Raw genomic sequence first — 26,320 nt, forward strand, 5'->3', positions numbered from 1 at the left:
TGGATGACTAGCGAGGTCAGAGAAAGAAGATGACCTGCAAGAGGTCAGCGAGGATGACCTGAGAAGAGGTCAGAGAAGCTGTGACCTGAGCGGTCAGAAGGAGAAGATGACCTGCTAGAAGGTCACGAAGATGACCTGCCAGAAGGTCACGGAGAAGATGACCTAGGAGCGGTTGATAAGATGATCTAGGAGAGGTTTGACAAGATGACTAAGGAGAGGTCCATGAAGAGGACCAATGAGGTCAGAGAAGAGGACCAAGTAGAGGTCCGTGAAGATGACCAAGGAGATGTCTGACAAGATTGTAGTGTAAAGAAGAAGGTCGCAACAAAAGGTCTGGTCACCAAACGAAGAGAACGCAGTGTCCTAGGGGTAGGACAGGACCAGGGAGACCTGTGTGAAGTGCACGTCACTTGGAGAGGCCTGGTCAGAGAAGAAGTGGAAGGCCTGATGGGACCAGATCGCTTTGCGAAGTGAATGAACCCAGAAGAGGAAATCCTGTGGCATGATGCCACCGCAGAACTTCAAGAAGAAGAGAAAAAACAGGTGTGTGATCAGACCACTCGCACACCAGAATGAAAAGGTGACCGAGCGCAGGAACATCTGGCATGGAGCACAGTACCTTGAAAACATTGGAGGCACTTGGAGAACCTAGCTATCCATGAGTCTCCGTAACGCCAAGCAAATCTGGGGACAGCAGAGGTGAGCCAGCTGGACCATTTATGACACCTAGGGAGAATGGATGGTGAGAGTGCTCGGGCGTCCTGAAGAAGAGGATCTGACCACGCCACACCAGACCTCGGAGATCCTAGGGGCTCGCAGTGCTTCCTCCTTGTACCTGGAGGGTGGCGTTGTAGTGACACAGTGAAGTACACCCAGTCCAGCGGAAGCCTGGTGAAGATGGCCTCTGGGACAGCATGTGAGAGGGGAACACCCGCGAGAGGGGCATCATCTATCAGATTCCCAATCACTCCACCTGCACCGTCACAGAGAACTGTACATAGAGAGACTTTGGTGTCAACTTCCACATCTTGACTCCAAGGAGAACCGGACCCGCAGGGCACCACTGAACTGTGCCAAGCAGAATTGGTGATCCTAGCTGCAGGTGTACCATTGTTGTGGTTCTGCAAGCAACTGAACAGACACAGTAGAAGTTCCTATTTATTGTTGTATTCTCTCCCACAGGTTGGATTTAGTTATTCCAGTTTGAAGAAAGTTTTGGTGGGATGTAGTGACCTGCTGGTCCCTGTAATAGTCCTGTCACCAGCCACTCCCAGAGGGCTGTCTTACACCCCACCTAACACCCATTCACCACAGGCGTCACTGCCCTGGGCCAGTTCAACCCAGTACTAATGGTGTTTGTGTCTTGATCATTTATGCATGAGGGCCAAGGGCCCTACACCATTACACAAAGCTCGATGCGGACGCGAAAACAAATTGACAGAGAGCCCAGTGCAGTGGTGGTCTGGGCAGCTGCACTTCAGAGTCACTCCGTAATACATTTGTGACTGTTAATTATCATAATTTATTAGCAGGCTGAGGCAGCTGAGATCTGGCTGCTGGGGCCTCTCTCACATGCCGTTTCAGTTTGGTTGCAGTTGTGTCCCAAAGTGGAGAGCATGTGAGTCATGCTGGTGAGTGCCCTTCCAATTCTGGTCCTTTCAGCAGTTCCAAGATGATATTAGAGTTTCTAGTTGGTCAAATGGCTGTAATTTTTTATATTTATATGTTTCCCCTGTCTTCATTGTTTGATTTTTGCTCGTGTCACTCATAGTCGGTGAATCTTACTAATAACTGCACTGAAATTATGAAAATGTCACACATAAGCAATCTGACATTTTGGCAGTTATGAACAAATAATAACACTTTTACGGAGGAACTTATATTGCACAGTTCACCAAGCTAAAACGTACAACAACAAAAATGTATTAATCACATATGTGAAAGAAACCTATTGTATTTGCCAGTGCTTGCTAAAATCATCCCCTTATCTATCCCTAACCTCCCGTTAGCCAATCCCACCCGATTGCCAAAGCTAATCGTTCGCTCACTAGTTCGCCGCTATGTGCATGACCTATTAGCTTTGCCACCGCTTGTTTTTGTGGTCGACAGTACTGAAGTACACATTGACACGAGTCTCACGAAGGAGGAGGAGATTCGGTGGCGAGGTGACGTGTCTGGGCGGTTCCTCTGAATTAAAAAGACTAGTGAGAGAATTGTTTAGTTTATGAGAGCGGCCATCTTACAAGAGAAAAGAGCGCTTCCGGGGATAGGCTGTTTCGCAGTGGGCGGAATTGTGTCCATGTTGCCGGAGGAAGCAACAGCCACAGCGACATTGTGAGGCGTGCACAGCAGTCATAGGCAGGATACAAGCAAGGTCGCTTGGTGGTCAGTGGCAGGATACTCTTTAGTGGTTGCCGGAGCGTGGAAATTAGTTTGCTGGTCTACCCCTATAGCAGTATGAATGATGAGGATGGGCTGCGGCAGAGGCGCCCTCTGCGGGCCCAAGTCATTACCGAGGAGACCCCGGCGCAGGCGACGCGTGCGAACAGGTAACTAAAGACACCCGAAGCTCATCCCCTGTTCAGCATCAAGGGTTGCTTTCATGTAGTGAAAGAGGCTTTCTTGCATGCACCTTAGAGACATTTTATGGCGTGGTCACAGGGCCCCCACTTCCAGGGAACCCTGGGTAAGGGAACTTTTTCTGTACCTCGCTCCTATGTAGGGTGACCGGATTTGTGGAATGATATGACTCTGTTCTGGCCGGGTTATGGTCCCTGAAGGACTACACTGATTTTTTTTAAAAATAGATGTACACATCATATAATAATTATACATGTACCCACTCCTTCTCATGGGATCAGTGAAGTAATTGCTCAACGCGGGTTCTTTGAGGAAAATACGTTTATTTCTTCATGACAACTTAGACAACCACAGGAGACAGATAACCGTCTGCTCTCCGCACCAACGCTTGTAGAATGCCTTCCCACAAGAGTAAAGAAACATTCCACCTTAAGAGTATTCCAAGTTGGAACACTACAATCAGTCCAGCCCAAACTGCCAATCTGGGTCCTCCCTGGACCAGAAACAAGCATCCTAGGACTGGTATTGGGGTATCACGACCTCATCAGCCAGGTCCGTGCTCACACTGACACTGGATTCAAGCTAGTCTGGCTGATGAGGGGTGATCACCCGAAAATGGTCCCAGGATGCTTGTTGCTGGTCCAGGGAGGACCTGGCCTGGCAGTTATGGCTGGACGGTTCCCAAGGGGGGCAGGGCCAAGACTTATTTGCGTATGGCTGGGTACAAACTCGGGTGGCGTTGTGAGCCAAAAAACTATGGATTAATCCCAGATCTAAGACTGGGGTTGAATGTTTGATTTGTTCCGCGTTCTGTTCATTATCTGTTCTTAATGCACATCTTCTAGTAGCATTTAATTTATAGGCCCTGGGTATGTGATATACCACTTTACAAGGGACTTAAAAGTAAATTAAATATGTATACTCCAATCTTTCCATGTTTAGGGGAGAAGCACACGTACTTTAGCACTGGGCAGCAGTGGTAACGTGCTCAGAGTCCTAAGGCCAACAAAAAGAGAAGGTAAGCAGGGTAAAAGTTTGGAAGAAGACCACCCAAAGGCTGACTGGTCTAACAGTATGGTATAGGACTTTGTGTCTCTGTTTGATTAGTAAAGTCTGTTAGATCCCTTTTGGAAGCCCCTGGTTTAGCAGGGCTCAAGAAAGAGAGCAAGAAGATTTTTTCTAACACTATAAGCTTATCACCTGCATTCCTGGGGCTTGAGGAAGGAGAAACCCTCAACGTATCGCAAAGTATACAGCACAATACAAACACTTTTGTTGTCTAATCTATGAGAAGTGTTATTGCAGATGGATGATATGAGCACAGGGTGCACTCAAACCGCTATATCTTGCACAAAAACATAAGAAGCCCTTTGAGAAAAATGTGCAAAAAGAATGAGCCCTGTGGGTTGCTTGCAAAAATAAGATGCACAGTGTTTGTGTGGAAGAGAGATGCTTACCAATATTAAAAAGCCTGCTGTGAGATGCTCACAGGAGATGGGTATAGTGAGATATGCAGAATGAGGTGTGTGAGCAAAGCGCTATTATGAGGTGTTAGTGATTAACACCAGAAACATAGTGTTTGTGTGTGAAGCATACATCCGGTGGAAGGTCACAAATGAGTAGTGCGTGGGAAGCACTAAAGGACAAAACCTTTATTGTATGGAGGCTCACAAAAACTATAAAATGCTCAAAACTAGCTGATGTGTTAGGATTATTCGAGCCAACATATTGACCATTTAATTGAAACAATGATTTAAGGCATGGAGGCCTTGCTCAAGAATTTTATGATTTACAAGTGACATTTGGAGAGTTGCATATTAACAATGAAGTAATCTTTGGTAAATAGTTATAGCTACCAAGAAACGGTGACCTGGTTTGGTAGCTCTGATACAGGCATCATTTTCTCAAAGCATATGTATGGTTGGTGAATTTGCTTTTTTGTTAAGAAGCTCAGAGGATTACATTTACAAAATTGGGACGTGTGTGGGGAGAATTATTGGTGCCTGGCCTCTTTGAGGACGATTGTGGCTGCTGTACTTTATGACCTCATGCATTTACCCACCTCTTTGTAGAACTGTATGTGCTACACTTAGGCTGCTGATTTGTGTGTTGTGTACATTGAGCTTACATATACACAGAACTTTTGGGAAGTGTGAAGAGGGAGATCTAGCAGCCGGAAGAGAAAGAATTGTATTTGCCTTTTGACCAGCTTTGCAGTATAGAAAAATAGTTTGTAGGGGGAGCTGGGATAAGAAGACATTGAAAAATAGTACTTGGGCCGTGCTTTAGGGGAAAAACAAAACCATGGAGATACAGTGAAACCGAAATGCATAGAGATGAGCTCATCAATGAAAAGGAAGGGGAAAAGAAGGGTGAAAATGAAGCCAACCCGTGGTAAGTAAGGGGGGGGGGCTAAAAGACACTTTATATGTGCTTCTTAGTTGCCTCTTTGACTTTAGAAGAGTTTAGCTGTGCCTGAAGCTTAGTTAGATTGAACCACATGTCTAGGATCACACTACATGGTTTGGAGGTGGGAGCCAGATTTAGAATAACAGTTTTGCCCTCACACTGGCTGTAGTGGAGATCTTGTCTTCCCCTCTCAATAAACACAGCATTATTCAGACACAAACAGCAACAAGTAAGGGAAACTCTTGGAAGTGTAAAGGGAAATGACTTCCACTGTCTTGGAAGTGACCAACTAAACAAGCATTTGCAATGCAATAGGTCTCGCATTTACATGAGTTTAATCTATTGGCATTGTAAATGACAATGCTTTTTATTTTGGTTTTAGTTTCTTAAAATATAAATAAAAGGCATTGTCATTTACAATGCCAATAGCTCAAAGTCGTGTAAATGCGAGACCTATTGCATTGCAAATGCTTGTTTTAAACACAGTGTACACATAGAGCCTGGCTCTGTGTGAAAAAACTGATCAAATGGAATAAGCAAATACGGATCAGAAAGAAAGGAGGTAAATTTGGGTGAAATTGACAACAGAAGAGGAAGTGAAAGGGGCCAGAATTAAGAATGTTGGAAGACAAGAGGAAGAAGATCAGGATGAATAGATGAGAGAAAGGTGATGGGAAGAGAGTGTGAAAGGAATGATGGGGAGGAGAGATGGATGAAGTAGGCGTGAAGTAAAGGGAGGTGGACTGAGAAACTTGGAGACCCATTAGTAGGGTTGTACATATAATCAGTGCAGAAGGTACAGACATATCAGTGCCCTGGGATGTGATAGGTCCACTGGAACTCATTTTAAACAGTATTTTAACATCAAACCAGAGGCCAGGTGTCTTGGCTTGGATTAGGGGGTGCAACCCTCAGACTAAGCCTACGGACCTCAGAAATTTGAGAGCTTTACACTAGACAAATCCCGTATGCGTACAAAGTAACAGTCAAGATTGTTTACACGTTGATACATATAATCCTAACATGATGAACATGCTTACTTAAAAGGCATTAAAAAAAATGACGCTCAAAAATCGTAGAGTACTTAAATGTAGTTAGCAAGACCACCTCTGTGTATATTAGATACTGGTGTGTTCGAGGGCACTTTATATTTAAAAAAGGTAAATAAAAACATTCTGAACAAAAAGCTCAATATAAGCCTTAAAATAACGGATAGTTATGCAAAACTAAACCAGAGACAAACCATGCAGAACTTAGTTCCGACGTTTGACACTAACAATTCCCAAGAGGAGCCATTGAGGAGTTTGCCATCCCTTTAACATGCGATGTTGCAAGGGGCCACTAGATCCTACGCTACTGCAGAGGTAGTGCTTCGTAAATATAATTTGCTCTTACCTGGCTCCTCTCTGACGCTTTCCTATTTTGAACAAAGATGGATGGTGCAACCGGCCTGCTTCATTTGACTATGAAAGTGGCCACCTCACAGTGGACCTCGATGGGCATAATACATCTATATAATAACGAAAAATCAACACAAACATGCCAACCTATTTTTGAGAAATTTGATAAACTATATTTCATTTTATTGTAGTTCTTATAAGTATTATAATTATAATTTTAGCCACAGAATAAAAAACGTTAAAACAAGCGCGACCGCTAAAGTGAAAGCAACCACGCTGTGCCTAATTAGTAACCTGATCCACGACAAGGAATGCAGCTGCCACCCTGCACGCCGCTGCTCGCTCCCGAGAGCAAATGCTGTGGGAATGAACATTAAAAAATAAGGTGGGACATGCACCCGCCTTTAGCCATTTGCGTGCTTTCATTAGTGAAAGACACACGCAAAAGCCAATCCTATGTGTGGGAGGAGTCAGACCCACATGGAGTAGTTTAGAGTGCTCACAAGAAGCCACCCAGAGCAGCCCATACACGCTGGCTCAGACTCGACCTAAAAATGAATTTCTGAGGAGGAGCTGTTGTACAGCACAACCTATTGTCAAAACAATATCACATCTTCTAAACTGTGCAGATAACTGAATGCTGGTGAAAAACTGATAGTTTCGCCTGCACAAAGAAAGCAATGAAGGACACCACAGAAGGTTAACTGACTTGGGCAAATGTGAACTTTAAAATATCACTGTCGAAAATGAGAACATGTGCATTGCAGTGTCATTGTCAACACTGGGCAAAAAAGTATCCCGCTACTCACCTTTTTGGATGGTGTAAACCAATGCAGATGTGCATTCATATAGGAGTCTAAAAACATAGCACATATGTGCTATGGATGGGCGTACTCTGTCCGGACTGTGTTCAGAATGTGAAATTCTGTTTTAATAATAAGGCTTGTATTTATTATGGTTTTCTGCTAACTTTAGCCATTGTGAACTCTAATAGCAAAGACAATATGATGTGCTGGCAGGGACATCTATTCTATCGAATCTTAAGTAACGTTATGCACTGCTGTCACCTCCTGTGTCAAACAGTCTTGTGTGGAAAATTCTACGTAAGGTTAAAAAATACTAAGGTTCGCTGCGAATTTGGGACACCTATTTGGTGGAGTGGGTCTCATTTTACGTGTTTGCATTTGAGCCCATGGTCACCTAGTTATCTAACTGGTAAAAAGAGATGTCTCTATCCAACAATACCTACATGACACCCTAATGTACCTTAACACGTCTTCACCGCTGGACATGCTTTTTAGTACTTGTAAACATTTACACCATTTAAAGAACTTCTTTATTCTAAATGTCCTAAAAAAAAATCATTAATCCTGTTCTTTTTTTACCCTAACCTGCTGAAGCAATTGCACATTATTATTCTCTAAAGATTTGAAAAGCACAACAGCTACTCAATAGAGTATCTGGTGCTAAGTAGCAAGTCTGATCCCTAAATGAGAGGGTCTATAAGGCAGAACCAAGGAGCCAGGTCTTAAGAAGTCTCTTAAAGGACAGAGTGTCCCTTTAAGCATGGAGCGGAACTGGAAGGGCATTCCACTCCCTGGTGGCCGGATAAGAGAAGGAGCAACCACCCCACTTTTTAGGTCTCGCTAGAGTCAGCACATGCTCGGCTCTTGCGAGAAATTTAGTAGGTGGTTTAAAAGTGCTATCCAGGCTGGGCACCAGCTTGCTATTGCGCGCGCGACGTGCACAGCACTTTTTTTCCGCCGCGTGCGTGCGCACAACTCGCGTCGCCACTAGTTTTTTTTATTTCAATGTATTTTTATTGTTTTTTACAATCTAAAACATATAATCATCACGACTTGTTACAGGGTTGCAGCTCACAATGGCTATAAAGCAGGTGGTACAGTTACACAGTATATACTCTTGACTGTCCCCCATCCACTGTCACCGTAAAAAAAGAGTAGCGTGAGAAAAGAAGGGGAAAGGATAGGAATTAATGTAGAGAGAGAAAGCAGTAGCATACCGGGGTTTACTTTTTACGCGATAGCGCTTCGAACCCTTTAAATAAATGTATTTCATTTCGCGGCCGGGTGTCCTTACTTTTACGGCCGCGCGGCCAATGCTTGTTTTGAACATGTTGTGGGTCAAGAAAGGGAGTTCTCTAACCAATCAGGAGGTTGGTAGGGCTCTGCAAAGGAACTTCTCGGCTAGTTGTATAATGCCCAGTCCATGGCATCCACTGCTCCTCTGCCATTGTTCTGTGGGCTTCTAAGAACATATACAATAGCGGGCTACACACGCTCACTTCTTTGTTACGACAGAAGGCCTCCTCAGAGCAAGGACAAAGGCTGGGTCATTAACACCCATTCATTTGGGCTTCTCCCTGCCACACGGGTGGTCTTCACACAAATAAACTGTGGTTGGTTGCATATCCATATGAATCCCAAGCCGGTTCATGTTGTTTCCCTCGAATAAAATTGAAGGCATAAGCGATTCAACTGTTTGGGCTACTTCTCTGCAGGCAAACCTTGTGATTGATGTATGCGGCCTGGCCTGGGTCGCGAGGGAGCCCTGCTGCACCTCTGTGCAGTCGTGCCACTGCGGCACTTGGCGTGGTGACAATTGGAACAGAGTGAAGCCATTCGAGGGAGCAAAACAGCAACCTAGGCGGCAACAGTGTTAGCAACCCACTTGGGATTCATATGGTGATGTGATACCACATGGCGCCTCACAGGAGGAAGAAACGGCACTACAATTACCATCGGGCCACTGCGTTGCCACGCCCATCTGGGCGGGAACATCACCGTTAAATGGATTGCCAAATCCGCTGTTGAAGGTATTTGAACCAAAGCCCCGATCCCCTGATTAAGTGTCCTCAGACATGAAACGCTGGAACTGATTGGACGAAGCACCTAACCGGTTCATGTTGTTTCCCTCGAATAAAATTGAAGGCATAAGCAATTCAACTGTTTGGGCTCCTTCTCTGCAGGCAAACCTTGTGATTGATATATATATATATATATATATATATATCAATCAATCAATCGTCCAATCCTCCTTTCCTTTCAAAGAGGCGCACTGGCTGGATTGCAATAAATCATTTATTCGGTGAAACACGAAGGCAAGAGGCTTCCTTGTCCCAACGTTTCTGCTCGTGAGAGCCTTGATCACGGGAGGCAGTCTCTGTATTTTGAATTACACCCACGTGGTTTGCCTTTTAACAGCGCGGGCTGTTAAAATATATATATATCGCACAGAGCCGGCAGGAGCCCCAAGCCGATACTTAATTTCTCGTAGCAAAACTGGTAATGATGCATGCTCAGAAAGGAAAATTACAATCACCAAGGTATCGAAAAATAAACCTTGGTGATTGTAATTTTCGTTTCTGAGCGTGAATCATTGCCAGTTATGCTACAAGATATATATAATCAGCTCCAACTTCCTCCCCGGTCACGGAAAGGACTATATCTATCTCTATCTAACTATTTATCTATCTATCCATCCTATTATTCGTTCAGTCATATTATGTCTGGTAGCACAATTTCCTAACCTTCAGCAACTGTCTAATGTACAACGTTCTGCAGAACCCTATTTTGGTCCTCTGTTTGATATTGAGATATATATATATAGCACGGCAATGCACTAATGAAAATGAAAAAATAAAACTTACAGCGGCTGCTGAAAAGAAGGAAGAGTCCGTCTCTCGTTTTTTGGGCACGTGCAAGCAGCGCTGAGGGTGGAAACTGGATATATATATATATATATAAATAAATAATATATATATATATATATATATATATATATATATATCAAACCTAATAGGGTTCTGCAGAACGTTGTACATTAGACAGTTGCTGACGTTAGGAAATTGTGCTACCAGACATAATATGACTGAACGAATAATATTAGAGATATATATATATATAGAGAGAGAGAGACCTATAAATCTCTCTTTATATATATATATATATATATATATATATATAGAGAGAGATATAAATATATATCTCTCTCTCTATATATATAATTTTTTTTCTTTTCTTTTTTTCTATTTCTTTACAAAGTGGGAAATCTGTTTTTTTGACTGTAGACTACCTCATTCGTTAATATTCTTCTACTGTAAAGCGCTCTGATATCCTCGTGGGCCACGTTCACGCTATATAAAACTCTATAAATAAATAAAAAGCACGGCAACAGGGTAGCCCGTAAATGCGCTTTGTTGCCTCGGGTATGAAGCGCGAGTTGGATGCAACACAAAACAGTCTACATTTTACAGGATATCATCTTTAAAGGTAAACAAGACCTCATAGAAAATACGTTTTTAGGTTTCGCCTGGCGTCCGCTGCATAGCCGCGTTCGCGCAGGCAAAATCTTATGTTAGAACAGTATGTGGCTTTGTCCCGCCTCTCTTCCGTTGGTTAGCTCCATAAATGAGGCTAGCCATTGGAAGAGATTCGTTGTCAATCACTCTTTCCCCGTCACGACGCGATTCGGGGGCGTTTCTGGGTCTTTTTTTAAGTCCCGCCTCTCCTCTTCCCATTGGCTGGAATTTTACCTTCCAGCCAATGGGAAGGAGAGAGCTCGAAAACCACGCCCCGAATCCCTACAGGGCGCGCTGTGCTTTCCGAGCAGCGTCTACCGAGGACATGAGGTAAGCCTCTGCCCCCCTGTTTGTGCCGTTCTTCGTGCCCCTGCCCCCCTGTTTGTGCCTTTGTTTCTTGCCTCTGACTCCCTGTTTGTGCACCCCTTCCCTCCGCCCGCAGCTCTCCTTTGTCCCGCTCTAGCCCCCCCTTCCCTCTACCCATGTATTCTTTGCCAGTAGACGCCGTCACACTTGGTCGCCGGGAAGCCCATACAGGTCGGTCTCCCTGCCGACGTCCAGGCACAGGGGGACAAGGACCCCTGGGTCTATGGTGCTCTTGGGCCTTGAGGTGGGTTTCCAGGGAGCCCGTAACGTTGTTGATGCCCTCCGGGGGGGGGGGGGGGCGCGCGTGCTGGCCGGCATTGTTACAGGAACCCGTTCCGTTGTCGGACCGCAGGCGCAGCGTTCTCCTTAGCTGAGATATGGGGCATGCTTCGGGCAGTTGAGAGCGAAGGTCTGTCTTTGCGCCCCTTCTTGAGACGGCTGCACGTGTGCCCGCACTTGTTTGTGGCGTATAGCCAGTTTCAGACACAAGGTTGTGGTAAATGTTCGTGGTGTAATGGGCAGACGGGGGCAAGCGCACACCGCCCGTTTGAGGCGGGGTGTTGGCCTAACGGCCAGGGCGTCCGACTTCGAAGCGGGTGAAGTGGGTTTGAGTCTTGGCGAGGACGCTGAACTTCACGTGATTTTGGGCAAATCACTTAATATCCTCAGGCCTAACAAAAATAAAGGTGTCCTCTAGGAATGTTAAGCACTCCGATACCCGAGTCGGGTCAATTGTATCCAAAGCTACCAAAATATCGGCACGTCCCAGCAATTTAGACCTCTGTTACTGCACGGGACGGTGCGCTGTAATGTCACACACCCACAATGGCTTCAAAGCAGGGAGCAGGGGTCAATTTTGACGCAATGCAATGTTTAGGGATGACTGAGAGGAATGCTGTGTTGGGCCAACATACATGTATCTTGCGAAAGCACTAATGGCTCTACACGTTCGGCGCTGTCCGACGCTATTAATGGAAGAGGGGCGGGGTTGATCCCGCAGTAAGGATGTCGCACAAATGGTCCCAGCACCAAGGGAATGATTTTACGACTTTTAATGAACTCTAAGGTGCCAAATGACTCAAGGTCAGCAGGAACCTCGTTATCGAGTGCCTGATTCCATTTAGAGACGCTTGCTTTCAGACTTTGTAGTACAATTGTTTTAATGAACGCCAAGGTGCCAAATGACTCCAGGTCAGCAGGAACCTCGTTATCTAGTGCCTGATTCCATTTAGAGACGCTTGCTTTCAAACTTTGTAGTACAATTGTTTCAGTCGAGACGGGTTGTCATCTGTCATCTACTTAGGTCGCAGTAGATGAAAGGTTTACAGGGCCGCAACGTTGGCTGCCACGCGGTCGGGGGGCCTTAGGGCGACGGAGCTGCGGGCCACATTAGTTTCACTTATGCCGTCACTGGGAGTCTAAGGACAGGCGTTTCAACACCTGGGAAGTGCAATTGATGCACAAAAAACTGCAACAGATGGTAAGTGCTCTAACACACATGTCCGCAGTACTTGCACCTATTGTCCGTTCTACGTGGATTACTGTGAATACCCAAATAAGGTGCACTTGAATACCCAAATAAGGTGCACTGTTTCAGAGTTACAAAGAATTTTGCAATCGGGACTGCTATTTGCATTTAAATTTGTCAAACATCCCACCAGAGAGACCTCACCCGTAAATTGGCTTAAACGTGTCGGGCGGCCGGTATTAGATCTTCATATCTACACCTGAACGCATCACTGAATGGTAATCTGGCGCGGTGGAGTGATGCAACCGTTAGAGAGCTGTGTGTGTGTGGGGCTCTGTGTGTATGGGGGGGGAGCTCTGTGTGTGTGTGGGGGCTCTGTGTGTGGCTGTGTGTGTGGCTATGTGTGTGTCTGGGGGCTCTGTGTGTGTGTGTGGGGCATTTGCGAGAGATTAAGCTATTGGCATTGTAAATGACAATGCCATTTATTTATCTGTTTTCAAAACCAACACATAAATAAAAATGTTGTCATTTACAATGCCAATAGCTCTAACTTTTGCAAAGGCGAGACCGTTGTATTGTAAATGCTTGTTTGACATACATTTACTGATCGTGAGACAGGGCTGCAAACTTTAATTAACAACTCTGCACTGCACAGTGATGGGCTGCAGTTGGCAGCCAAGCACATTTTCTCAAGCACTGGTCTCGTACGGAGGAGGAGGAGGACGTGTAATCAGTTCTGCTTCAATTTCCCGATTGTTCATTCACTCTTCGACCACCCCTCTGGTTGTGCCAGGTTGGCTTTTAAAAAGTGCCCAATCAAGTGCTGTGGCATTTAACGTGCCGCTACTGGCCAGGGGAGACCTGAGACCGCACTCTCAGGTCGAGGAACAGCACTTTACCACCTTGACTTCTCTTGTGCCGGAATTTACTCTCAGCTTGTTATCTACTTTCCCACACTCAGCACAAGGCGAAGATGTGGCTGAGGCAGCGGTGTCTTTGTCGCTTTCCACTTCTCCCTGGTACTACTGATGCACAGCCCGCAGGCGCAGAATCACAAAGCCATTGTACCCCGCGTCAGTACACAAACGTGCATGCATTTCCGCTGGTGTTACCTTTATCATAGGCCGGTTGGGCATGTTTTGGTAGACAATGCTTCCTCTGCTAATAATATCACAACTTGCTTTTTAATGGTGTCTTATATTGCAATTCTGTCGCCTCTACGCGCTATAAAGCAGTTGTTACTATTACTCAATACTGTAAGTTAACCATTTCCTTACTATCGGGTCATAGAAAAAACAGCTTGATGTTGTGTATAATGGGGTTAAAGGGATATATGTATTAGTATTCTCCGCGGACATTTAGGTGTACATGTTTTATTTTTATTTTTGGCTTTTCTAGTTTTGAACTGTAGGGGCTGGTACTCAATTTGTTAATTTTTGTTGCATCTAACAACTTGTTCGTGGATAGTTGAGGCTTTCCAAATGTGAATCATTTACTTATGTAAATCCCACTTTCAGTTTGTATGATAGACATCATGTTTGTATGTCACTATGAGAATCCTTTTGTTTGCCTGTTTTTACTAGTGATTGTGTGTTCCCTGGTTGAATTTTGTCTTCTTTTAGCACCATACTCCTTACATTACAACTTTACAAGTCCCCCGTGCAAAAGAACACAGGCTGTAGAACAGTACTTCCAGTGGGTTGATTTGTTAAAGTTTTGCCCCAGACTCAGATTTTATGGAAAGACCCTGTCACTTTTGCGATCCGTGCTATGCCATCAGCTGTGCAATCTTTAGGTAGCATACATGCCCACCTTTCGAATAGGTTTTTATCTTCCTTTGCTTAAAGGTAGTGAGTGGACTGAACTTGGTCAATGCAGGTGCAGGTCTCTTTCTCTCTATTTACACACTTTCTCTTTCCTTCTCTCTCCCTGAAGTGAGATTTGAATGGTGTCAGACTAACAAAATAGGTTTGTTTACAAATTGTGCAATTTGAAAAATTAAATAATTTATTGAATCAGGACCTGCATACAATTCTACAATAGATAACAATTTATGGCCTCTGAAACATCATAAGTAGGATTGTTGTTGGATATTGGTAAATTTGGATTATTGCTAGGGGACGGGGAGGCTGTAGCGCTTGGTAGTTTGAGCACCACACTCACAAATTCATCATTAGGGGTGTTCTCTCAAACATTCTTATGGTTTAAACAATACGAAATTGAACACCTACACATAGTGGACAGCACTTCAGGAATAAATGTGCAAATTGGATGTGAATTAATCCCTACTATCCCCTAATTTTAGGTTCTTTCCTCTTGGAAACATATTTCCCAGTTGGAGAAAAAAAAGTAAATTGAGGCACACTTGCACCCTACTCTTAAATATAAATCAGCTAATTTATTGCCAGCGAACAGTCTGCAGATTTACTCAGATTTATTTGTATAGCCTTTGGACTTCTGTAAATTTCCAAAAAAGACAGCAATCCTATTGCAATTGTAGGTACGTACAACTCTTAAAGTTACTACTTCCTTCGAGAATCTGATCCATAGGCCATTGGGCCTTTACGACAAAATTAAAAAAATGTTTTAACCTATTTTACAGAATAGGAAAACCCTTATTAACTAGTCTTTTTTTGTTTTCTGAGCTTCAGAGTTGTCGCCCTTTTATCATGACAATAAAGGCACCCTCTTCTTTCTAGTACAGGGTTGTGTAAAACGGGTCATTAAAATGGTTTCTATAAAACATACAATCTAACACGACTAGTCAGAGCAACGCAAGCCCGCGTTACAGAGGATTACAATCAAAATCAGCTTAGTTTTGAAAAATGGAAGCTTGTGACTAACCTTTTTTGAACCTCTGATTTTACAGCCTTGTGTGGCCATTCTCGGTGCCTCTGGTTCAGACAGTCCTACGTTCCTATAAGATAACATTTGCTTGATTTAGCTCCCATTTGGTTTCCTAGACTGGGACTTGGTCTTATATCTCTCCATTGGGGTGTGGAATGATGCCCCAAGTATGTGCCCACTCCAGGGATCCTTTCGATCATTCTCTCAACTTTTCCATTTATGCCTGAAATACTCGATCTACTACCAATTTCACTTCCTACTTAGAGGAGTAGATGACATGAGTAACCCTCACTCGAAGGACAGGGGCACAACATAAGAAAAAGACATGTGAATGTGATGTACTACCAGTCTGGCTTTTAAGTGATGTTCGCTGAATTTACTTATGACCACATCCAATAGAGCACATTGAATTGTAGCAGTTGGCAACTTTACCTCATACTAGGAGATGCCAAAGAAGACAGGTTAGGTGATTCAACAGGCATTCAGTCAACAACATCACACATGGACACCTACCTTTGGTGTAACATATTGAACTATCCTACCACCAAACAACACTGCTCGTGATATGCTGTTTTAATTAGCTATAGTCCTAGTCACACTAAGGACAGGGTGTCCCCATGTGTCATTATCCAGCCACCAGTAATTTGAGCATATACAGACAAATTCATTCTTGATGCCAATAGAAAAATGTTTGTTAATTTTATTTACAGACAGCCACGACAAACATATTCATTAAGAGAACACTATGCAGGATGACTTCAATTATGCAGCATTGGAGAACTAAATTTTGCGGCAGGGTGACTGCGTAGTGCACCATGAGAAGTCAAATTATGAGGCATATTGTAAAACAATGTTTGGTAGTTTTATTTCACAATTGTCATTTTAACACATATCAATACTGTCTGGACAAAATGTTCACCTCATTACTACTAGTTAACAAGCATTGTTATAGCCAATAGGTCTAGCTTTTGGGACCTTATAAGTATTTAGCCATGCAACAGTTGATGATGTTGCACCAAGGATATTATGCTGCATACCTAAATACTTATAAGGTCCCAAAAGCGAGACCTATTGACTATGCCAATGCTTGTTTTTCCCTGAAATGAGGAATTACTACCAGCAAGGAGTTGGATTACCAAAGAGACGAAGCTGGTTGGTAAGGTGTGAATCTGTTGGCAAATACTGAGGGCCTTTGTGATAAAAAGCTTTGTGTGCCGGAACCAAATCTTTGAATCTCACACATTCTTTTATAGGCAACCAGTGCAGTTCCTTTAGGCCTGGCTTGAATGTAGGCTCTCCTGGAAAGGCACAATAGAAGCCTGGTAGCAGCATTCTGCACCAGCTTTAATCTCTTCAGGAGGTAGACGGGTAGGCCTCAGTACAGAGAGTTAGCATAATGCACCCTTGAGGTGATCAAGCCTGGATCACAGTTTTCTGCTGTGGGAGAGGGAGGAGTTAGAAGAACTTTAAAAACCTATAAAGCAGGTCAAAGCAGGCACCAATCCCTCCCTCCCCCTCCGGGAAGGTGAAAGAATCAGTAGTATAGCATTTTATCATCCCAAGATTGTGCACTACAGTGTTAGGGGGAGTTGGTGGGGACGCTTCCTTGGGCTAATGGTCATTGTCACAGCTGGGTGTGGGACCCCACTGAGCAGAATTTCTGTCTTGTTAGTATTACATTTGAGGCCACTATCGCGCATCCACTGAAACACAGGAGGCATGCGGTTCTGGAAGTTACGCAGTGCATTAGGTGAATTTCTGTCCAGGATGAGAAGCAGTTGCGTATCATCTGCATAAGATATTGTCTGTAGGCCAAATGATTCTGGTGCCAAAGTAGTCATAAACACATTGAAAACAATGTGGGGCTTACTGCAGACCCCTGATCGACCTTATAACCTAATGGTTTAGGAACAGAAGCAAATTGGACCATCCAGACTGACTGGGACCGGTCTGTCAAAAAGGAACTGAGCAATGCCAGAGCAGAACTACAGACACCTATCACTTTGAGGTGCAGCAAGAGTGTTGAATGCAAGACTGTGTTAAAGGCCACAGTCATATCAAGTAGGATCAGTGCCACCTGTTTCCATGTATCTACTGCTATCCTAGTTGTATCTCAGACCTATAACGGTGTGGTTTTGGTGTGGATACCCTGGCAGAAACCGACTGGATAGGGTGAAGAAGAGCATTCTGCATTCTGTCCTAAAAAAAAGAAGAGATCTGCTTGTTTATGAGCGTCTCTAAAATCTTATTAAATGGTGGTAGCAGAGAAATGGGACAGAAATTGGCATGATTGAGCTTGTCTGCCAAGAGTTTCTTTAAAAGAGGAATCAACTTGGCCTGCTTCCAACCACTGGGCACTGTGGCCCAAAACATTGACTGATGTAGAAGCTGGTGTAGAACAGGTTTGTTGGCCATACAATTGGCAGTGAGAATGTGAGGAGGGCAGGGGTCCTCTGGTGACCCTGATATGCAGGCACTCAAGCCCTAAGCAGACTCCTCAAGTGAACTCAAGGCAAATTCCTGTAGAAATTGGCCACCAGAGAGCACAATTTACGTGCAGTGCCTTGTGGTCCCTGATCCTCAATGAGGTAGTGTCCACGAGATGTAAAACATTCTTGATCGTTTGGATTTTGGTGTCAAAGAAGTTAGCCAATTGGGTACATAAATTAAGAGAAGGTGTTAAAGGCTGAAGAAAGGCTTCTCTGTGCATACATTTTTGACCATTTTGTTAATAGCTATTGGACTTGTTTTGAGACATGTCAATCTGATCTTTAAAAAAGTCAGACGGAGCTTTCTTAAATGCACAATGGTATACATTTAAAGCCTTCTTGAGGAGCGCATAATCATTAGAAAGGTAATGACTCCTCCAATCGCTTTTCATTTTCTTAGTGCTAATGATGCACTTTAAACTCCTCACTAAACCAAGGGACTGACTGTCTTTGTGCTGAGAAATTAACATCTCTGTGTTTAATAGGTGTGATATGGTTAGGCACCTGTGTAAGCCAGGAGGCGGCTGATCTGACATCGACCTCCATGGCCCCGACATTGGCAGAGAGTTATTGCTCAAGGCAAGACTAGCACCGGGGACAGTGGCTCAATTATGATGCAGTGGAAAAGAGCAAAACCTGCGTCCGTGTGGGCCAAGGTTCAGTGACTCATGGAAGTGAATGAGAGTATGGTCGGAACAAGTAAGGAAACTTTTGTTGAGTACTGAAACTTGAGTGTTTGAAAAAAAGGTGTTTACGGTGTGACCAGCAATGTGAGTGGACTGAGTCACAAACTGTGACATCCCAAGTTGACATATGCTCCAAAAGAAGTAGACCATGCTGGTCAGAAGATGCGTCCACATGTATATTAGGTCCCCCGAGAACGGTGGAATTCAAATATTTCAACCTATACTTTGAAGGGAACTCGTCCAGGGAATACAGAAACTCCCCTGCGTGACTGGCGGATGGGTGGGGGGGTGAGGGGGGGGGGGAGATAAATTAGCATGCCATCCAGTATTTTAAAAGGGGACAATGAAATGCAAAAGCCCATGAACTCAGGCATTGCTTACTTCCTATCAATCTCACTGCTGTTTCACTGCTAATCATCACGTTTGACTCACCCGTATAAACAAAATCTTTAAAGTGGCAAACTATTACCTCTAGGTCCTGAAAAGATGAAGCAATTCATGTCTCTTTTCTACTAAAAATGGCAGATCGGGCCTTAATACTGTCATGACTGGACTTAGGCTGGCTATGGCGTTCTTGCCTGCCTCTTGCCACTGAAAACTGTCCCACATGCCAAACTAGACGTATGTCTTTAGCTCAGAAATTCGATGACTTTACTCTATTTCACGACAAGTTACACTGGCCTCTTAGTAAGTCAAAGACAACATTTAAATTTGATGCCTAGCCTACACAGTCTTCAACACCAGTTGTCCTTTATACTGCTTCCGCCAGGGCCAGGTCCAAAAGAAAGAAGTGGGGGATTACCCCAAGTTAGGCACAATGTAAGTGACATCATGGCGTGTGACATCACAGCACGTGACATCACAACCCATGACCTCAGAGGAAGTGATATTGCAAGAAGGGACATCAGATTCCAAGACCTCGCACATATGTTAAGGAGGTCTATCATGAATAAATTTGAGCGCTATACAATATTTAACAAATCGGGTATTGTGTCAGAGTTGTGCCAAAAAAAACAATGCAACCCTGGTGCACAATCTAGGTCTCAACTTATACATTTATTCATTAATACTCGGCCAGAAAGAAATTGGCAACTAGGATAAACGTGGTAGTATATCTGTTCTGCTTAAGTGGTTTCAAAGTCTGCATTTTAAAATGTATTATGGGTTTAATGCACCTGCTGCATATATCTTTATGTACCCAGTAAATGTCCGGAAATAATAATAATGGTAAGATTATTCTGGAGGTAAATGCACTTGCTGAAGAGATGGGTATTTTGTCTAGTCCCAGTGTTTAATCAAAGTAGCTAAGAGGGTTCGTATGTCTCCAGCAAGCCACATCATGTGACACGCAGATGACTGAATTTTATTTTATGCGGATGGGTTAATGCTTTTAACATCTTTTGTTACTCGCAGTTCATAAATCGTAATCCTTTCAATATAGCACAGTGAGCTATGAAGGAAAAGAAATGCAACTTCTACACCTTGTAACCCTCGCTGTCTTATGTTTTACGTCCTTTAAATTGATTTACACACACAATTTATTGTCAATGTATAATGTGTATGTGTGATATAAAGCGCTCCAACACGCTGGATTGGGATGAGTAGCGCTATAAAAGAAATAAAACAAAATAGTGGATTTTAAATTATTTGTGTGAATACTAGAACCGACCAGCACATGACATTCTTACAGTGAATGCATTTGTCGTATATACTTGGACTGAACAAAGTCCAAAGCATGCTTCTTTGAAGTACCTGTTCAGTGATGAGCTGTTTCCCCTTTATTGCAATTGCTGTTAGGTGTGAGGTTCCTGATAGCTCCCAACCATGATACTCCATAAAAAGGAAGCCTAATGGCCCCAAACCTCGGCCTTTATTTTAGGCTCAGCTGGAATTGTGAATAACAAAGCCCCCTAACCCCCTGTACATTGCTGCTCTGAACCAAAGCAAACAACTGAAGGCCCTGCTGAATGTTTTCTCCTGTCTGAAAATGACACCGGGCCAGTTCAGCATATTTGTTGTGGGGCCACTTGGCAGGGTAGACGGCGTCCACCATGTGAAAAGAGTGGGTAGGTGCTGTCAACCCGCGTATATCCTCGACTTGTACCGCCTCACACCGTCTCAGACGTTTTTGGAGTCCCTTAGTTTCAATTCCTCTCACACACCACCAATCCTTTTCAGGACCTGCCATGCTGTTATGGAACTCACGCTCTCTCCTGGCTGACCTCCGGACTAAAATGCAGTTTGGAGTCTTTTCGCCAACATATAAAGATACATTTATTGTACTTCTACTGCACGGCATAGCAGACCCTATGAAAAGACAACACATGTAACACAAGATGTTTGCTTAATTGATTTAAATTGTAGGCTATGTCTAATACTTATTGCTCTTTTGTTCCGGGGTGAGGTTCAACTGCTCAAAATAAACTTTTCTACAAAATATTAGCCTTTGAGTGGCTGAATTGCACAATGCGAAACAATCAAATAAGGGAGGGTAGAGCTGAGGAGTGGCATGATGCAAACAGCAATCAACAAACCACCTCTCTTCCTTTGTCCTGGAAGTGCAGACTGCAGGTAGCTGTGGCAGTGAGGTGAGAGAAAATTCCTGGAGGTTTGCAGCACAACAAAAAGGAACGTCACCGGTCAAGTGCAGGGCCATTATAGGTAGTGCCTTGACGAGCCAGTGGTCCGGCGATTAACAGAAGAGAGAGGGGAAATTATTTTGTCCGCTTGTCTGTGTCCCCCCACTACAAAATCTGGGGGGAGGGGTATATCCCATACACGTCCTAAGCCCATGCACTCCTTCCACCATGTCTTTTGAGACCCAGGCGCAGGCTGCTAGTGAGCAGAGCCTTGGGTGATGTGACCATGAGTCATGAAGTTTACAGGTAAATAACTGGCTATTACCTTGTCTCCTGTCGCAGTCATTACACATTGAGCTGATCCCAGAGCATATTAGTGGCTTCAATGAAGAAAAGTACACCAAATGATGCTTTACAAAACATGTTTTAATATCCCAATATAAAATGTGATTAACTTGTCAGTGATCAATTAATAGGTTAAAGATTGAAACCCCCAAAAGTTGTAGCAGCATTTTCTACTCTCAACAACCTGTAATGTGTCCTATGGGTATGAGGGAAGCCCATGCTGCTGCACTGCAGATGTCTGACACTGGGGCCCCAGACATTGCCACTCAGGTAGCTGCTAACCATCTTGTTGATTTTCTGTATATCACATTAGGCAAGTTCTATGTCAGGACTGGATGCGAGGATTATGCCAACCTTTCATCACTTTGTTTTGATAAGGCTGCCGTTAATAAACTACCATTCCCATAACCCCTTCGGAATGTAGCAAAAACAACAAGATCCAGGGGGAGAACAGTCCCCAAGGATGCACCACTCAGTAAGACTGAGACCACACCATAGTCCATCAACTGTGTCCCTTCGGCCTCGTTCTTCTCTGCTCACAGCCAAGATAAGTGTCCTTTTTCTCTTTTGTTTTAACATTTCATGATACATATTGCCTTGTATTGCTTTTGAGGTATATAATGCCTTTGATTGCTTGCTATTTATTGTTCCTGGCCTGAGGAACGCTTTCCGCTCCTTCACAGCCGTGCGTACCTTGGTGTGGTTCCGCAGTGGGGTCCTCCTGCTGCCTGGTTATGCCTGTCAGCTGCTCTGAGATGCACAAGCTCTGTATTCCCTCACAGCGGGTGTAACGACCTGGCGGTCCCGGGATCGGGGACAGACACCCACAGAGCACAAGACCACCAGATAAATGAAGGATATTTAATGGCGAGGGTAAGGTAATACAAAGAAAGCAACTCAAAAAAGAGGCTGGAACCTCCAGTCAATATACGATACCCAATCACAGCACCGGAGGTTCTCACCGTCCTCCGCATGCACACCGGTCCCGATGTACTCCAACGGAGGGCACTGTGCTAAATAGCGGCCGACAATGCCGCTCGACAGCTGTGATGGGTCGCCTAGTCTTGGTGGCAGTGTGGGGGTCTTGAGGGACATGGGAGTCACCCAGCCGGGCTCTCTACCACTAGTTCTGACTGGAGGACAGGGAGCAGCCGCTCAACCTGTTCCTCTAGGAGCTGACCCCTCTGCAAAGCCCCAATGCACAGAGACGCGGCAAACACCTCCCTGGTGTGCGTCTTCTGTGCCCAAACACTGAAAACCAAAGCCAACAATGCGTAAGAGTGGGGCCGAGAGCAGCCGCTCGATCGCACCTCCTTCCTCTTCTGAACTCTTCGCTGAGACGCGGCAAACACCTCCCGGTGTGCGTCTCAGCGTAATGGCAAATAAAAACAAAGTACGGGGGCTGGGAGCTTCTGCTCGCACCAGCCTCCGTTTGACCAGGCTCGTAGTTGTTCGTCCGCTCCCACCAGCCTCCGTCGGGACCCTGCTCTGAACCGCGCTGACTCGTCCGAGTCGATAGCGCAACCCAGCAGTGTTTCCGGCTCTTAGGATGGGTTTGAAGACACGGGGCAGAGAGCGTATGCTCCAATCTTCCCTCCGTTCTCCAATAGTTCCTCGTTAGCCGCAACGTTCCGGATGAGAAGCACTCAGCTGCAGGGTACGTCGGTAAAGAATCCGAATATCCGGCGCAGCGTCCTTTCAGTCTCCTCCTCATATAGGCGGTCCTACGGCGTTATGCAAGCGTGATATCCAGAGTTGCATAATTGCGTGTCCCGCTAAGCCTTAGGCGTTCTGTTTGGCCGTCCGTCTGGGGGTGATAGCTCGTGGACAGGGCTGACTTGACGTGCAACGCCGAACACCATGTCCTCCAGAACTGGGCGGTGAACTGCGATCCCCTATCAGACACGATCACACTGGGCAGGCCATGCAGTTTCACGATGTTCTTCAACAACAACGATGCCAGCTTTCCTGCCGAAGGGACCTGCTTGCAAGCGATGAAGTGCCCCATCTTGGTGAGGTAGTCCACTACCACCAGGATAGCCGTTTTCCCTTGATCCGCTGGCAGACCCACGATGAAGTCCAGAGAGATGTTCTCCCACAATCTGCTGGGCGTTGGAAGGGGTTGGAGGAGCCCTTGTGAATGTCTGTGATCGGCTTTCATGGAGGCACAGATGGAACAGGCCGAACCCCACTTCTGAACGTCCGCTCTCATGGCTGGCCACCAGAATTGCCTTCCCAGGCTAGCCACCGTCTTCTCAAACCCAAGATGACCCGCACATGGTGATACATGGCACCAGTTGAAGGCCTGTCTCTGGAGTCTAGGCGTGGGTAGCAACATACAGCGGCCTTTCACGGGAATTCCATCCGTCAACTGCCATTCCCTGTGACTGAGGAGCCACCTCCTCCACGTGAACGAACGGATCCCTCTCTGGATGCCCCTGAGGAACGTATCCGGTTGTATAACCCCCAATACCACCTGGGGGGAATGATGGAGTGTTCCGCGACAGGCCTTGGGTCTTTGGCGTCTGACTGCCTCGAAAGCGCATCCGCTTTCCTGTTCTCAGTTCCAGGCCGATATGTGATGTGGAAGTTGAATCCAGAGAAAAAGATCATCCACCTCAACTGACGGGGAGAAAGGTGTTGGGTTGCCGTCATGGACTACAGGTTCTTTCTCCGCGATATGGTAGTTGCGCTCCGCGTCGTTCAGCTTCCGGGACATATACGCCACGGGATGGAGCAACCCCGTTCCTGGATTCCGTTGGGACAATATGGCACCCAGTGCCACTTCAGATGCGTCCGCCTCTACCACGTAGGGAAGTACCGGATCTGGGTGAGCCAACACCGGGGCTGTACCGAAGGCTTTTTTCAGGGCAACAAAGGCGGTTTGCGCATCCTGGTTCCACACGAACTCCTGGGATTTCCTCAGTAGCTGAGAGATCGGGGCCACCAATCCCGAAACCCCTCGATAAAACGCCTATAAAAGTTGGCGAAGCCTATAAAGCTTTGAACGTCCTTTACTCCCTGTGGGACCGGCCATTCCTCCACCGCTCTGATCTTGCGCTCCGCCATCTCCTGTCCGTTTGGGCTCAGCATCACCCCAAGGAATTCCACTGATGTGACGTGACGTGGAAGTCGCATTTGCTGAGTTTGCAGTACAGCATGTTCTCCCTTAGCTTCTGGAGCACCGATGAGACTCGTCGCACATGGTCCTCGTCTGTGTCAGAGTAGATGATATCATCGATGTATACGTCTAACACATCCCGGAATACCTCGTTGAGGAAAACTGAAAGGCCGCAGGGGAGTTGCAGAGCCCGAACGGCATGACGAGGTACTCAAAAAGGCCGAACCTGGTCTTGAAGGCGGTCTTCCACTCGTCGCCGTTCCTCATGCACACAAGATGGTATGCCCCCTTGAGATCAAGCTTAGTGTATACCCGGGCCTTTTTTCCCCATTGTTCCAGGAGAATGCTTATGAGAGGTAAGGGGTATCTGTTTTTGATGGTTATAGCGTTCAATGCCCTAAAGCAGAGGTCTTCAAACTTTTGGATGCCGAGACCCCCCTGTCAACATTTTCAAGCGTAAGGACCCCCTCCTGACAAAAATTTCTAAACCTCTAGGTTATGAGGAAGGTGAGGACCAAATTATGCTACAGGCTTGACTAAATGGTGTGAGTAGAAAATGTAAATAATGTTCTGTGATGCTGCGTATTTTGGGGTAGCATTGCTTTATTATTTAGAATTCTTTTAAACACAGTAATACTGAGGAAAGATTTCACCCCATCAGTACCAGTTTATAACCAAAATGCAGCAATTAACATCAGAAAGATGTCTAGTCAACCTCTGTGAAGGGCCTCCCAATCCGCAGGAATACGCGCTGCCACATTAGAAGCTCACCTGGCCATGGCCGGGAGCAGAAAGGGTGAGTGCATGGTGATCAGTGTTAGTGCATGGTGATCAGTGTTAGTGCATGGTGATCAGTGTTAGGGCATGGTGATCAGTGTGAGTGCAGGGTGAGCGGGTGAATTGTGTGAGTACATGGTGATTGGTGTGAGTGCATGGTGATTGGTGTGAGTGCATGGTGATTGGTGTGAGTGCATGGTGATTGGTGTGAGTGCATGGTGACTGGTGTGAGTGCATGGTGACTGGTGTGAGTGCATGGTGACTGGTGTGAGTGCATGGTGACTGGTGTGAGTGCATGGTGATTGGTGTGAGTGCATGGTGATTGGTGTGAGTGCATGGTGATTGGTGTGAGTGCATGGTGATCGCTGTGAGTGCATGGTGATCAGTGTGAGTGCATGGTGATCAGTGTGAGTGCATGGTGATCAGTGTGAGTGCATGGTGATCAGTGTGAGTGCATGGTGATCAGTGTGAGTGCATGGTGATCAGTGTGAGTGCAGGGGGAGCGGGTGAATAGTGTGAGTGCAGGGGGAGCGGGTGAATTGTGTGAGTACATGGTGATTGGTGTGAGTGCATGGTGATTGGTGTGAGTGCATGGTGATTGGTGTGAGTGCATGGGTGACTGGTGTGAGTGCATGGGTGACTGGTGTGAGTGCATGGTGACTGGTGTGAGTGCATGGTGACTGGTGTGAGTGCATGGTGACTGGTGTGAGTGCATGGTGACTGGTGTGAGTGCATGGTGACTGGTGTGAGTGCATGGTGACTGGTGTGAGTGCATGGTGACTGGTGTGAGTGCATGGTGACTGGTGTGAGTGCATGGTGACTGGTGTGAGTGCATGGTGACTGGTGTGAGTGCATGGTGACTGGTGTGAGTGCATGGTGATTGCTGTGAGTGCATGGTGATTGCTGTGAGTGCATGGTGATTGCTGTGAGTG

General features: G+C 45.4%; 1 protein-coding gene across 2 annotated transcripts in view; it reads left to right on the plus strand.

Annotated features, from left to right (window-relative positions):
- Positions 1-2,243: 2,243 nt before the first annotated feature.
- APMAP (adipocyte plasma membrane associated protein) overlaps positions 2,244-26,320 on the plus strand; it is a 484,771-nt gene continuing 460,694 nt past the window's right edge. Inside the window, exon 1 of one of the 2 annotated variants that reach the window (XM_086927147.1) lies at positions 2,244-2,549. In XM_086927147.1, the coding sequence (XP_086783273.1) occupies positions 2,458-2,549 (92 nt within the window). In that variant the 5' untranslated portion in view covers positions 2,244-2,457. The remainder of the gene's footprint in view (positions 2,550-26,320) is intronic. The other variant, XR_015296645.1, reaches the window with a different exon arrangement.

Source organism: Lissotriton vulgaris, chromosome 6 (assembly GCF_964263255.1).
Source record: "Lissotriton vulgaris chromosome 6, aLisVul1.2, whole genome shotgun sequence".
Taxonomy (NCBI): domain Eukaryota; kingdom Metazoa; phylum Chordata; class Amphibia; order Caudata; family Salamandridae; genus Lissotriton; species Lissotriton vulgaris.